Consider the following 15524-nt stretch of genomic DNA (forward strand, 5'->3'; position numbering starts at 1 on the left):
ATGAAATTTCAACTTCCAAAAACTGCGCTTGATTAATCACCCTATCTAATTTGTTAATTTTTTCTCTGAATAGGCCGAAAGGGACCCAATGCCTCTACATCATGCAGCCAAGGTCCTAATCAATAATCAAATGAAAAACGGAGACTTTCCTCAACAGGTAGTATACTTCTGTCTACATCCATAATTTCGACTACACAATTTTTTTGTTTTTGTCTTTATATATGATGATAATAGGCAATGCACATCCTCTCTACTCCCGACATAGCCCAAGCTCATACCTCAAGGATAGTAGTGCATTGAGTCCAATCCCTACTAGACTTAATAACAAGGAGATGTGACAGTATAACTAGTAAAGCTCATACTCAAGTCATTAATATGGGACAATATCGGGCGTACTTGAGGGCAGAACAAATTTTCTTTAGTTGTTACTGCTGATGTCAAAAAATGGCCTTCCGTTATATCAGCATGAAAAGGGAGTTGATGCATGACAGCCTCCGTTATGATCGATATTCCGTCTAGATGATCGATATTCCTTCAATTCTCGCTCCTTCCATTAAATACCTGGGGGAAAAACCTACAAAAAGAAAAAAGACCGCTCCGACGCTCAAGCCAGTTAGATTGCTCTTTACAGTAAAATAATGAGTATTGAATGATCCTTCCGGGTGTGGAGTCTGTTAGACTCATCTGGCTTACCTTGAAGAAGATGATATGAGGCCCCTTTTATAAGCCGAATTAAGGTTTTCCTTCGTAGTTATCCTGTATCTAGGATAAATAGAAATATCCTAAGTTTAAGGATATTTCGTTGATATCCTGCCGAGGTGATAGATCTTCAAGGACATATTTCCTCCCTTAAGACTCTTGAAGCCCAAGGTTGCTTAAACACTTCCAGATCTGTAACCGACTAAGATCTCCTTAGATATTCCGGGATTAAGTAGGTAGGTCAGTGCGCTTCTGCTTCCCCAGTGTTGGGCGTAAGGCGTCGACCGAACCTACGCGGACCCCCCTCATTTCGTTAGAAACCCCAGGGCTGATCCGTACATGCTGAGGGCGTTACAGGGTTGGTTTTCCTCTAGCCGACTTTCCAGTGAGGGGAATATGCGGCGATCGTCAAGGATTCAGCTGTCCTGCTACGTTAAGCTGGGTTGACCCAATGGACTTCAGGTCTGATCTTGACTCTTCAGACGTTAGTCAACGTCTGGACATTTTATGCATCATCATGTGTATCGCCACTCCTTAGTCGAAAGTAAAGAGACTGAGGAGTAGAAATAACAGTCGTGTTTCTTAAAGAGTGAAGACCCTGAAGACAAAAGGGTTTACCTGGACCAGAGCTGTTCCATGAAGCTCGATCTTCTTTTTGATTTCCCAGAGCTCGGCATTCCAGTGCTGATCTGGCTGAGCTGTATAGACTACCTTCTCAGATTTCCTTCACTACCAATACTGGTCGATTTTTTCTTTAGCTGGCTACTTGTGCCAGAGCTGTTTGAGAAGTCTTCTTTCCCACCTTTGCTGATGAGGTTTTCTTTACTGTAGCTGTATTTGCCGGGGCTGATTGATGTTGGGAATTTCCATGCAAACACGCAACACTCTGAATAAATGCTGAACAAACTAATATTAAACTCTTCCAAAATAGAAAATTATAAAGATGTTAATAGGCTAGCAAAGGAGATATGTAACAGTGATTAAAAACCGTTAAGAACACAATATGGGAGCTAAGGGGTAACATTCAGATGCAGTTCGGCCTATATAGAGAAGAGACGATGGCCAATATGACTAACTATGAGACTACGAGTTATGTCAAGGAGAATTATTTATGAGGTAGGTGCTTAAGTTATCGTATCTGAGAGATAAATCAATAATCATTAGAAAATTGGATAATAATCTAAACGAGAAAGATACACTTCCTGATTGATGTGCTTTCGTGATGAGCCGGGCGTCGTCTCTTTGAACTCTCTTTCCTGCATAATGATTCTTAGTTCGGACAAGGGTGTTAGTGTAATCCTAAACTTACTAATGCAAGTTCCCTAGTGTGACGCCCCGTGTCCCAAAATAGACACGACCACGCCCCGGCAATTCACAGACGAGACAAAAATCCGGCAAAATCTCCTCTGTAAATCGAACCGGTCGCACCTGTAAACCTGTCATGCAAACCATACATTCGCATATACCAAAAATAAACTATGGAGCGGAAGCTAAACAAACTCAACTCAGTTTCGGGTCGAAACCCGAACCACAAAAAGAACTATAAAAGCCTCTTACACATCGATACAACTTATAAACAACTCTAAGTGTTATATATATACATATTCGAGTTCAGTTCTACAATAACTACATAACTTTAAAATAACAGAAAGCCAATAAATGAAAACCAAAGAAAACGACGCAACACCTCTAGCCTCGTCAAACAAGATCACCGGCTGGAATACAACTCCGCCTCGAGGCTACGACAAAGCACCTGAACACTAACAGCTGGTAGGGGGTCAGAATACTCACCGACACGAGTTATTCTGGTACAAGACCAATCCAAAATCCATCACGTTTTCAAAAGTTCATTTAATAAGTTGTAAACATCACGACAAAACGAGTTATCAAACCAGTTACCATATATACTATATACAAAACCATTTTCCTTAATCTAGCAAGCAATAGCAGTGATTAGCTGCCCACCCATGGTGCGCTCCCAATAAGAGGAGAGTTCCTCAGGAGAGCCTAGAGTGCGTTAGATAGTACCAACCCATTTAGGCACTAGCTAATGCACTACGTCTCCTCGAGAAAGAGACTTACCCCTAGCCGGTAAGCCCCTCTCCTACTAAGGGACTCCGCAATCATTGAAGAGTTTACCTCATGATACATATATACCTTAAGTATCTAAATACGTTTTTGATCACCGAGTTCGAATAAGAGAGCCGTCCCCCAATTACCATGGAAGGACCTAAACCTCATTCTCTTCGGTACGCTGTCATGCATCTAATGCGATCTTTCAAAATCAATTTCATTCGTATATCAAAACCACATTCTCATATTCGATTCAAATCAGTTTCATTTGTATCTCAAAACCAATATTCTCATTCGATTCATTATCTTACCAAAGACGGAAGTGGAACAACCAAGAGTCATATCACCACAAAGGAGAGGGATCCCAATCAATGTCACCTCCCAGGCGAGCGGTCAGGGTGTACGACCCTGAGCCTCGTGCTGGAGGCACGAGCAGCAATGGCCAGCAAGTGAAACACTCTACTCCCACAGGTCTCATGACTAGTGTCTCCCACCTCACCGGTCTCACACGGGTCACAACTGTGTCCACATGTCATCCTACCCTCAATGGCTACGTGCCCGTAGGTTGACATAATCCGCAGTGGGGTACATACAAGAAAATCCCCAGTAGTTCACAATCATCGTAAAATCAGTTTGAAAACATTTCTCATATCGCATCAAAATATTTCAAGCATATTTCAGTTCATCACATAGATCGAGTTTCATGCTACCTGGACTCTAGTTATAATGGCGCACATATAACTATAGAATCTAGCATATTCATTATCTATAAAACCATGTTGGATAAAGGATTCAGAACCCCTACCTCAGTCCTTGCATCATCAAAGACCTCTCGCCTACCAGACGACCTAATTCCTCCTCATTCGCATACTTTGAGACAATGAAGAATGACCAAAAATCGAACAGAAACATTAGGTTCTTATACTAAGAACCTTCGTAAATTAAAAGAATCATTAAAACTAAATCATGAAAACTAAAAAAAATAAATTCGCTAACTTCGGAAGACTTCAAGTATCTATCGAATCGATCTCTAACTTCGTACCCATGTCTCCTGAATTTCAGAAATGCCTACGAACCAATCAACCAACTTCTCATAAACTCTATTTTACATGTTAAAGTCTTCATAAGTTGACAAATCATATAATGAACCTCATAATATAAATCTGTAACTGAAGTTGTCTATTCATATGAAATATGACAAAATTCGGGGAATTCTTTATATTCCAATTCATTCTAAAACTGGTCCAAATATGAAATTCGAGCACTAAAATAATTCGGCAGCACCCCGTCTATATTTGGACACCCCGAAATAGTCTACAATCTCCTAAACATGTTTCTGAACACAAATCATTCGAAGAAATAGAATAATAATCGTCTAAATAGCTCCAAATTTTGATCCCAAATGAAATTAGTACAACTATACAGTATACGAAATAGTTATCATAAAACCACCAAATTCGGACGAAATTGAAAATTCTGAACCGCTAAATATGTAGAACGAATCGAATAGATTTACCTGGAACAAATTTCATCCAATTCCGATCATCGAGTACAAAGTAATTGAGCTGACAAATATAGAACTTTAGAACCCTAAATAGGTCTCCACCATTTCTAATCGTGTTGTTGGAAAAATAAAAAAAAATGAGAGATAAGGAAGTAGGGGTAGAAACGTGGGCTGGTTTTGTACAAAAGAAAAGTGGGGTTGCCACATGTCACTTATTAAAGTGGCCATGCAAAATTAATCAATTTTAGGTCCTTCATTTATATGCACTTTATAAACCAATTCCAAAATATATAAAACCTACTAATTCAACCCTCATTAATTACTATGTGACCCCCAATTTAATTTTTTTCTTTCTTCCTCCTCCCACGACTAACCATGAAGAAAGTATATGGTCCCCCTTAATTCAATAGCGAAGCAAATTGTCGATTACGAAACGATAGTCAAACCATACCCGATCTTTCTACTTGACCAATCAAAATTCATTATTTCTCGAGATATATCCGACGAATACTCCTCCAAACCCTAACCCCAATTGACATGCTCGAACATAGAAAGAAATCTGATTTTTGTTCACTCTTATCCATTCTCACGAACTTTCATTTTAATCCCTGGTTTGACTTGACCCAAATGTTAAATAGCCCCTCAACTAACCTTAAAAACTTGGGATGTTACACCTAGCTTACTGCGCATCCTCCAAATGATCGCTCCTGCATTAACAAGGAAGAGTTAGACTTATTCAATCATGCCCTAGTCTTACTAACTCCCCCTGCAAAATAGTACTCAAATTGGCCCTGTATAAAAAATATTGAATACTTCCTGAGTCTGGGTTCTGCCCCTTGTTGTGGCTTTCGCTACCAGGGCTGTAGGTTAGCTAAGACTTCTCCTTGTACCATCTGTCGTCTCTTCCAGGGATGTTTCGTCGGCTTGAGCACGACTAGTTTAGCTAGGTATTCTCCTTGAACCCCTGGTCATCGCTACTAAGTCTGGTTTCGTCGGCTTGAGCTCGACTAGTTTAGCTAGGACTTCTCCTTGAATCCCTGGTTGTCACTACCAGGGCTGCTTTCGTCGGCTTGAGCTCGACTAGTTTAACTAGGACTTCTCCTTGAACCCCTGGTCGTCGCTACCAGGGTTGTTTTCGTCGGCTTGACCACAACCAGTTTTCGCCGGGACTCCTCCCGTACCCCTGGTCGTTGCTTTCGCTATCAGGGTTGTTTTGTCTGCCTAAGCATGAATAGTTTCGCAAGGACTTCTCCTTATACCCCCCGGTCACCTTTGCTAGGGTTGTAGGTTAACTAGGACTTCTCCTTACGATACGCAGTGGGGACCGCGTTTAACTCGAGTAAAGTGAGTTTAACTAGGACTTCTTCTTGTAAGGTCTCTGGTCGTTGTCTTAGCTACCAGAGCTGCCTAATTTTCCGGCTTGAGAACGGTCAGTTTAACTAGGTTTTCTTCTTGGGACCTGGTGAAGTGTCGGTTTTAAGCGAGTGAAGTTTCAGTTTAACTAGGACTGCTCCTTGAGGCTTCTGGTCGCGCCTTAGCTACCAAAGCTACTTGTTTTACCGAAGCAAAGTTAGTTTAACTAGGATTCCTCCTTAGGCTTGCGTAAGTAAGGCTATAGTTTGGGTGCCTGAGTGGTTGAGAACCGTTAGGGCTTTTGCATTGGGGGCCTGTTTCCGCATGACTTACATCGTTGGAACTTTAAGGGGAGCTTTCAAAGCAAGGCTCGTGCTAAGGGTTGTGCCTGACTAGCAGGACTTAGTCTGTGACCTTGTCGAAGCAAAGTCGTATCTGTTCCTAACGGGGCAGGACATAATTTGTGACCTTGTCAAAGCAAGGTCGGGTTTGTGCCCAACCCAGTAGGTCTTAATCTGCAATGAGAATATGTTATTAAGTTCACAAAGTGAGCTTGATAGGTATGTGTACCTTAGCTGGTCTCTTTGGGTCATTTCGCTGAGACTTTCTTCAAGTATTCAACATAATTTGATTGAGGTAAGATGTGTCCTCTGACTGAGACTTTCAGTTTCTTCTCGAGTTCGTCGGGTTGAACTACTTCATCCTTTGAATCTTCCATAAACAGTTTCAAAGCAGTCATCTAGACTTTCAAGAGTTGTTAATTCATTGTTAGCTAACAACATGAGGATCATTATATAGCTTTGAACATAGCAGCATAAAATCATGTGTTATATGTGTTACTCAGTTCATGTCATTAACGTGTTTACTTGTTTCATATCATGCAAAGTTAATCATGGGAAATATTCACATATACTTTTCAGTTGATGTAATAACAATATGGTTTGTGTGATACATAGATACTTAGTCGTTTTAGAGTTATACATAGATACTTAATCATTTCAGAGTAAATCTCATATATTCCAAGTCTATTTCAAACATAGAGCGTTTATGTTCATGTGGTTTATAACTAGTTTTGAGTACAAGTACTCTTTTAAGCTTTTTAGCAGGCATTATACTAACATGTAGCATGTTTGGTTTATAGTAGCAGTCAGTTGTCCATTCATGCTTGTGGTTTACTGCATATAAATTTCCTTTCAAGCATTTTATCGATGTGTTCATATGCCTGGGTTCGATCCTACTTGTCAATGTTTTCAATGCAACAACATATATGTGCATATACCCCCCCAGGTTGATTTTTAGTGAAAGTAATGAACTTACTATCAAACTTGGAAAAGTATAATCAATGAGTAAGAGTTACTCCCTGTATTTCATGTCCTTGCTCAGTCACTTCTGACATGAGACCTTTGTCTGAAGAGTTTTGCAATGACTGAGGAGTTCAGCCTTGCCTTTCATTAGAGTTATTCGCTTTTTTCTGTTTAGAGTGTCCTGCATAACACCCCTCTAAAAGGAAATATTTGAGAGTTAAAGAATTTTATATTCTATCTTAAAAGAATCTTGATCCTGAGTTCTTTCTGGTTGTGGGAAATCATAGATGTCCTCTTGTTTATATTCAATACTGTTATTCGGTAATAAAAATTGTTTCTCTAATCCAAGCCTATGATTTTTGGGTCGAGCCAGGCATTGAGTCAGCTTGACAATATTATAGTATGAAATAACTTTAGTATTCTCATGCTTGATTAAACAAGAAAGTGTTTCAGCATTTAACTTTTAGGGCCGCCAGCTGGCTTGGCCCACTTCTTTGGGCGTTCTATTGAATACCTGTTGAGTCATTTTCACATTGTTTGCAATGGTTCTCATAGTCAGACGTATCTATCAGGTACCCGAACATAGTAGAGATGTTGTGAACAAATTACTAAGGTAGTTATTATAAGAAATAAGAGACTTCCCTGGTTATTGTTGTTGAATTATCTCCAGCTGGATTTGATGAGACTAGTTATTCCGCTTCCATCCTAGGCTGCTCCATCTCTTTGTCGTTCACGGTTGAACTGCAACCGTTGTCGATTCCTTTCGTTCCTGTTAAAGTTGTTGATTCGTTTGGTTGCTATATTCTGAATTCAGAGTCTTTTTTGTCAAGATACAACCATTGTTGACTTTCTTTCCTCATTGGCTACCCATTAGAGCTTGACCATTCCGAGATGGTTCCTCCTTCCCTGAATTTATTTCTTAAACTCAACGGTGTTACCGCTACCAACAAGTAATACAACAGGATTTCAGAAAAGAAGTCTGGAAGTCAATATAATCATCCTTATAAGCCTGAGCTAGTAATAAACAAGTTAGACTTAATAGCAAACAAGTCAGTATTTGATCGTAAGCTAAAACTTGTGACGAGCTGATTGGAACATAATGGCTCGAGGAAGTCAATCAAGCATGGCTTAAACACAACACCGACTTTTTATTCAGTTTATTTTAGTACGAAGTTAACTTCGTATATAGCAGTTTGCTATAACCATTTATATATATGTATGGAATAAGCATCGACAAGGTTAAACTAAATCCAATTCGTCTATGGTTTTCGCGGAAGCATAAATAATAACCAGCTTGCATGGTTGACTACGAGTCAATGGGGCCACTGAGTAGTGAGTCAAAGGCGCTTTTTGTCCCGCCGAATTAACTCCTCTAAAAGGACGATTGGGTAATATAGGATATGTCAGTGATCAACGAGGATCTGGCCGAGACTGGCCATGTTTGACCCGGCATCATAAAACTATAAGAGAATGGAAAACAACATATAACAGTTAGAGTGAGAGAACTTCCCTGTCGGTCGAGTCGAGAAGCCTTAAAGATTGTCGAGAAAATTTAGACGATGTAGTTGATCTCCTTCTAGCAAACAGTCGAACTCCTTGTAACAGTGAGCAATTATGCCCATTAACAGGAATTGTTTTCCCTGTAGGAAGACTCTTCTTCTTTCTTCTTCTCTGAACGTAGTCTGCCATGAAAGTCAAACAGGGCTTTTGCTTTCAAATCTTGTCCTCCATAGGGCTATATCAACAGGTCGTTATATCAGCATGAAAAGGGAGTTGATGCATGACAACCTCCGTTATGATTTAATATTCTGTCAAGATGATCAATATTCCTTCAATTCTCGCTCCTTCCATTAAAGACCAGGGGGAAAACCTGCAAAAAAAAAGAAAACCGCTCCAACGCTCAAGCCAGTCAGATTGCTCTTTACAGTAAAATAATGAGTATTGAATAATCCTTCCGGGTGTGGAGTCTGTTAGACACGTCTGGCTTACCTTGAAGAAGATGATATGAGGCTATTTTTATAGGCCGAATTAGGGGTTCCCTTCGTAGTTATCCTGTATCTAGGATAAATAGAAATATCCTATGTTCAAGGATATTTCGTAGATATCCTGCCGAGGTGATAGATCTTCAAGGAGATATTTCCTCCCTTAAGACTCTTGAAGCCCAAGATTGCTTAAACACTTCCAGATCTGTAACCAACTGAGATCTCCTTAGATATTTCGAGATTATGTCGGTAGGTTAGTGCGCTTCTGCCTCCCCAGTGCTGGGCGTAAGGCGTCGACCGAACCTACGCGGACCCCCCTCATTCCGTTAGAAACCCCAGGGCTGATCCGTACATGTCGAGAGCGTAACAGGGCTGGTTTCCTCTAGCCGACCTCCCAGTTAGGGGAATATGCAGTGGATCGTCAAGGATTTGGTTGTCTTGCTACCTTAAGCCGAGTTGACCCAATGGACTTTAGGTCTGATCTTGACTCTTCAGACGTTAGTCAACGTCTGTACATTTTATGCGTCATCAGTTACTTGTTTTGTTTTCTTATTAAATTAATATCATTTGACAGGAAATTGTAGGAGTTTTCATGAGGAATTGTATGTTACACTATGCAGCATTTAGAAACATTTTTCCGTTATGGGCTCTTGGAGAATACCGTCGGATCTTAAGAAATTGTGGAAACAAGTTAGCAACTTATGAACTTCCTTAAGAAAGACATCATTTTATAGTTAAGGAACTATAAATATGTATAAGTTTGGAGATGTGTGTATTAAAGAATAATTATTGTATTTTCCTCATAATGTATGTTTCGAATAAAGATCCTTATTAAGGTTCACGTTTATAAATGGTTTTCAGTATATTTACTAAGGTTCACGTTTGATTATATTTATAGTGGTTGTATCTCATAAAATATGGAAACATATAACAGATAGAACCTGCAAGCCTCTACTCCTATCAACTGGAACTTTATTTGGTCTATCCCAATGATTCCTCGTATCCAACTTTTTGTATGGAAAATTTGCACGAAAGCCTTCTCAGTCCGTGATTGCATAGGTAAGTATATAAGGAACTCTTATACATGCCCTAATTGTACTGAAATAGAAACCATTAAACATGCACTTTTACATTGTCCCTTTAGCCAAAACTATTTGGGTTCACTTTGTTACCATTCTATGACACATATGGAAAACTAAATGCGATCATTGCTTCCTGCATACAATTAATAATACTAGTTCGGTGATAAATTTGATTATGGCATTCCCTAGAACCAGTAGAGTCCTAACTAAACCAGTTCCTACATGTCTGGAAAAATGGCGGCCTCCTATTTTACCGTACTTAAAAATTAATGTTGATGCATCTTTTACTAATATTGATACAAATATTAAAACTAGTCTAATAGTACACAATGCACAATCAACTTTTGTGGAAGCTAAAGTAATTACGACCCGAGCACGAAATAACGAAGAGAGTGAGGAAATTGCTATGCTGCATGGGCTCACTTGGGCAGAGGAAAACAATCACAACGCAATCATAATAGAGAGCTACAACATCAACCTTAATCATCACCTGAAGAACCCGAGGCACAAGATACAATGGAAATCGATGATCCACATCCGAAAAATCAAAAAAATCAGAAATAGATTAGACAACGTCAAATTCAACTATACAAAGAGAATTCTCAATATCTAAGTTGACAAGCTAACAGAATGGGCTCGCAAGAAGAATAGATCGAAGACTTGGAAAAATGTACCTTACTTTTTAGTGAATATGTATTGTAATAGTACTCTTGTGGCTTAATAATATTTCATGTTTCAACAAATTAAAAAAAATAGATAAAAAGATAAAAACTAAAAATATTTGGAACCTAGATAATCATTATAAACAAATGTTAGAAGTGACTCGAATATGGATAGGTATCGAACCCGGTTAAACCTACCGAAGCTTGGACCCATTAGCGGAGCTGATTACTGAGACAGAGCTGGTATGCGAAGCAGGGCTCTGAGGCAAAGCTGGACTCCGAGACAGAGCTGGAACGCGAAGCTAGGCTTATGTAGGTTATTAGTATTAGCGTATCCGTGTATAATGTCGGTTGTAAAGAGAGAGTCGGTGAGGCGGTGGGATTAGGGTTTTGTGGCTATATAAACTAAACCCTAAGGAGATATCAGTAAGCACAATCTCACGAATCTCTTGTGTAAACTTGTTTGCTTATCATAGTGGAAATCGTCGAGTCGTTGTCGCCATGGAGTAGGCCTCACCAACCGAACCACGTAAATCTTTATGTTCTGTTCTTGATTGTTTTTTACTATTCTTATTGCTGGTCTTGGATTACTCGTATTATTCACATTAACCCCGATTGGGCACAACAAACTAGTATCAGAGCTCTGGTTTTGAGGTTTCTATGATGGCGAAATAGGAGATAGAGAAGTTCGATGGAAGTAACGATTTTAATCTTTGGAAGATTAAGATGCGAGCAATATTAGTTCAACAGGGTCTGCTGAAGACGTTGAATGGGAAGGCTGCACTCGCTGAATCACTTTCAAAAGCAGAGAAGGAAGATCTTATGGAGAGGGCTCATGGTCAGATTCTACTCTGTTTGAGCAATGAGATCTTGCGGGAAGTAGCGACGGAAACTACAGCCGATGGGCTACGGAGTAAGCTTGAGACAAGGTATATGACGAATTCTCTAACTAATCGTTTGTATCTTAAGAAGAAATTATTTAGCTTACAGATGTTAGAAGGAGAATCGTTGAAAGACCATATGGATGAACTCGACCGAGTATTCTTAGATTTGGCAAACATAGATGTCAAATTCGAAGAAAAAGATAAGGCAGTACTATTGTTTGCATCCCTGCCACCATCATATGAGAGCTTTGTTGATTCTTTTATGTCTGGAAAAACAACTACAACCTTTGAGGATGTTAAAGCAACATTGAACTCGAGGGAGTTGATACGGAGGTCAATGGAAGAAAGTAGCTCAAGTTATGGTTTGGTGGTAAGGGGAAGGATGCAGCGTGTGGTCGATGGGAAGGGCCGTTCTCGGTCTAAATCGAAACCAAAGAAGTACAGATGCTTTAACTGTAAGAAGAAGGGGCACTTCAAAAGGAATTGTCCTAAGCTTAGGAAGAAGCCAGCAGAGGCATCAGTCATCGAAGAAGATGATGGTAGTGTCTTGGCAATCATTGAAGAATGTGATGAAGCTATGGTTCTGGCGATCAATGCCTACTTCGCAGAAGATAGGTGGATTTTGGATACTGGTTATACATTCCATGTATGTCCTCATAAGGAATGGTTTTCCACTTATACAGTCATTAATGGCGGTAAGGTGTTAATGGGAAACGACACTCCTTGTGAGGACTATAACAGACGTCAGACATGTTCCAGATTTGATGAGGAATCTAATCTCTTTGAAACTCTGGGTGATAATGGTTGCAAATATGTTGGTGAAGGTGGTGTTCTTCAGGTTTCTAAGGGTAGTCTTACAGTTATGAAGGGGTTGAAAAGGAATGGTCTATATGTGCTACAGGGTAACACAGTTACCAGATCTGTAGCGGTGTCATCATCAGACAAGGAATTTGAGACTACCAAGCTATGGCATATGCGGTTAGGGCATATGAGTGAAAGGGGGATGGCTATATTGAGCAAGCAGGGTTTACTCTGTGGGCAGAAGGTTGGAAAACTGGAATTCTGTGAACATTGCGTCTTCAAGAAGCAATGTTGGGTATAGTTCAGTACAACGGTTCACAATACCAAAGGAACTCTGGATTACATCCATTCAGATCTTTGAGGTCCCACTCGGGTTAGCTCACATAGTGGGGGTAGATACATGTTAACCTTGTTAGATAATTTTTCCAGGAAAGTATGAGTCTACATACTGAAACGCAAAGATGAGGCATGACAATGGCATGGAATTTTGCGGAAACGAGTTTAATAGGTTCTGTGTAGACGAAGGGATAGTGAGACACCATACGGTCAGAAAGACCCCACAGAATGGGGTGGCGGAACGTATGAACAGAACTCTATTGGAACGAGCTCGTTGTATGCTTTCAAATGCAGGACTGTCGGAGGTGTTCTGGGCTGAAACAGTGAACACAGCAGCGTATCTGGTGAATATTTCACTGTGTACATCTATAGAGTGTAAAACTCCTAATGAGGTGTGGTCTAGTTATCCTCCTACTTATGAGAACTTGAGGATCTTTGGTTGTCCGGCTTATGCACATGTTAAACAAGGTAAACTTGATCCAAGTGCTAAGAAGTGTGTATTTCTTGGGTATAAGCCTGGAGTTAAGGGTTATCGGTTGTGGAATTCAGATGGAAAATCGAAGAAGTTTCTCATAAGTAGAGATGTTACTTTTGATTCATGGTAACTCAGAAGGTAACGCCTGTAGATACTCGGGAGGGTGTTGGTAAACAGGTGGAGCAGGAAGATCATAGGAAGCAGGTGGAGTTTGAGATAGACACTCCGGAAGAGGTTCGGCCTCAGGCAGATGAGCAAGCTGAGGAAAATGAACCAGAGCTGGTTCATTACAGTGTTGCGTGGAACAGGGGAAGGAGAGACATCCGGGCACCGAAAAGGTATGGGATGACAGATATGGTTGCATTTGCACTTAGTGTGGGGGAAAGCATAGATGGAGGTGAGCCATGCACCTACAAAGAAGCTATGAGGAGTGATGAATCACGACAGTGGTCTCTTGGCATGAATGAGGAGATTGAGTCTCTTCGGAAGAACCAGGCTTTGGAATTAGTCAAGCAGCCTAAGGGTCAGAAGATTGTTGGTAGCAAATGGGTTTTCAAGAAGAAGAAAGGAATCCCTGAGGTGGAAGATGCACGTTACAAAGCACGGTTAGTAGCTAAGGGGTTGACACAGAGAGAAGGGATATACTTCAATGAGGTATTTTCTCCTGTTGTTAAACATAGCTCTATTAGAGTGATACTTGCTATGGTTGCTTGGTATGATATGAAATTGGAACAGCTGGATGTTAAGACTGCGTTCTTACGTGGAGAGCTGGAGGAACAAATCTATATGCGTCAGCCAGAGGGGTTAGAGATTCTCGGGAAAGAAGACCAGGTATGTTTGCTGAAGAAGTCTTTGTATGGACTATAACAGTCTCCTAGACCAGGTCCGTTTGCTGAAGAAGACCACAAGAAACTCTCGGATGGTTCTTATGTGTATCTACTCCTGTATGTGGATGACATGCTGATAGCTTGCAAGGATATGTCGGAAATCCACATGTTAAAGGATCAATTAAAGGGTGAGTTTAAGATGAAAGACTTGGGTTCCTCAAGGAAGATATTGAGTATGGAGATACGGAGAGATAGATCTGCTGGGATACTGTTCTTGTCTCAGAAAATGTACATCGAGAAGGTGTTGGAACGTTTTGGTATGACTGAGGCAAAACCTGTCAGTACTCCATTGGCAGCACACTTCAAGCTTTCGGGGGAGCTGTCACCAACAACTGATGACGAGACGGAGTACATGTCTCAGGTGCCTTATGCAAATGCAGTAGGTAGCATTATGTATGCTATGGTGTGCACAAGGCATGATATTTCACATGCTGTTAGTGTAGTAAGCAGATACATGGGTAGACCTGAGAAAGGTCATTGGCAGGCTGTGAAATAGATACTGCGGTATCTAGGAGGAACTGCGGAGCTTGGTCTGGTTTACGACATAAGGGCTGACACTTCTGGTTTGGTAGTTGCATTTGTAGATTCGGATTTTTCGGGGGATCTTGATAGAAAGAGGTCGCTGACGGGCTATACGTTCACACTCTGCGGGAGTGCCATTAGCTGGAGAGCAGTGCTGCAGTCGGTGGTAGCTTTGTCTAAAACGAAAGCTGAGTACATGGCAGCAACAGAGGCAGTGAAGGAGGCAATATGGCTGAGTGGTTTAGTTCAGGATTTGGGCCTGAAGCAGGAGGTGACAGAGGACGTGATGTCAGGTATCACTTTGTCTACTACGACAACCAGAGTGTCATTGACCAAAAATCAAATGTATCACGGGAGAACTAAACACATTGATTTCAGGTATCACTTTTTCAAGGACGTGATTGAAGAAGGGAAGATCACGATGAAGAAGGTTTCTACGATAGAGAATCCAGCGGATATGCGGACCAAGGCAGTTACAATTTTCAAGTTTAAGCATTGCTTAGACTTGATTGGGATTTCTAGATGTTATCCCTACCAGGGCTGGAGCGACGATGGCTCAGAGGCGCTGAGCTATGATGGTGGAAGATTTAAGTCAAGATGAGCATATTCAAGTCAAGGTGGAGAATTGTTAGAAGTGATTCGAATATGAATTGGTATCGAACTTGGTTAAACCTACCGAAGCTTGGACCCATTAGCGGAGCTGATTACTGAGACAAAGCTGGTATGTGAAGCAGTGCTCTGAGGCAAAACTAGACTCCGAGACAGAGTTGTAATGCGAGCTAGGCTTATGTCGGTTATTAGTATTAGCGTATCCGTGTATAATGTCGGTTGTAAAGAGGGAGTCGGTGAGGCGGTGGGATTAGGGTTTAGTGGCTATATAAACTAAACCCTAAGGAGATATAAGTAAGCACAATCTCACGAATCTCTTGTGTAAACTTGTTTGCTTATCATAGTGGAAAT

At 40.6% G+C, this 15524-nt stretch overlaps 1 protein-coding gene and 1 long non-coding RNA gene across 3 annotated transcripts in view; one reads left to right on the forward strand and one right to left on the reverse strand.

The window, feature by feature from the left end:
• LOC147531793 (beta-amyrin synthase 1-like) overlaps positions 1 to 9778 on the forward strand; it is a 35868-nt gene extending 26090 nt beyond the window's left edge. For both annotated transcript variants that reach the window (XM_086650915.1, XM_086650916.1), the window contains 2 exons: positions 74 to 157; positions 9490 to 9778. In XM_086650915.1, coding sequence (XP_086507041.1) covers positions 74 to 157; positions 9490 to 9630 — 225 coding nt within the window. In that variant the 3' untranslated portion in view covers positions 9631 to 9778. The remainder of the gene's footprint in view (positions 1 to 73; positions 158 to 9489) is intronic.
• LOC147531794 (uncharacterized) lies at positions 14 to 4422 on the reverse strand. Its single transcript, XR_015228379.1, has 3 exons — positions 4289 to 4422; positions 3578 to 3642; positions 14 to 2466 (listed from the first exon to the last, which is right to left on the reverse strand). It is a non-coding gene; the product is annotated as an uncharacterized LOC147531794 (long non-coding RNA).
• Positions 9779 to 15524: the final 5746 nt, after the last annotated feature.

Source organism: Eschscholzia californica, unplaced genomic scaffold, assembly GCF_041429995.1.
Source record: "Eschscholzia californica isolate CP2 unplaced genomic scaffold, dmEscCali1.0.p SCAF_6, whole genome shotgun sequence".
Lineage (NCBI taxonomy): Eukaryota > Viridiplantae > Streptophyta > Magnoliopsida > Ranunculales > Papaveraceae > Eschscholzia > Eschscholzia californica.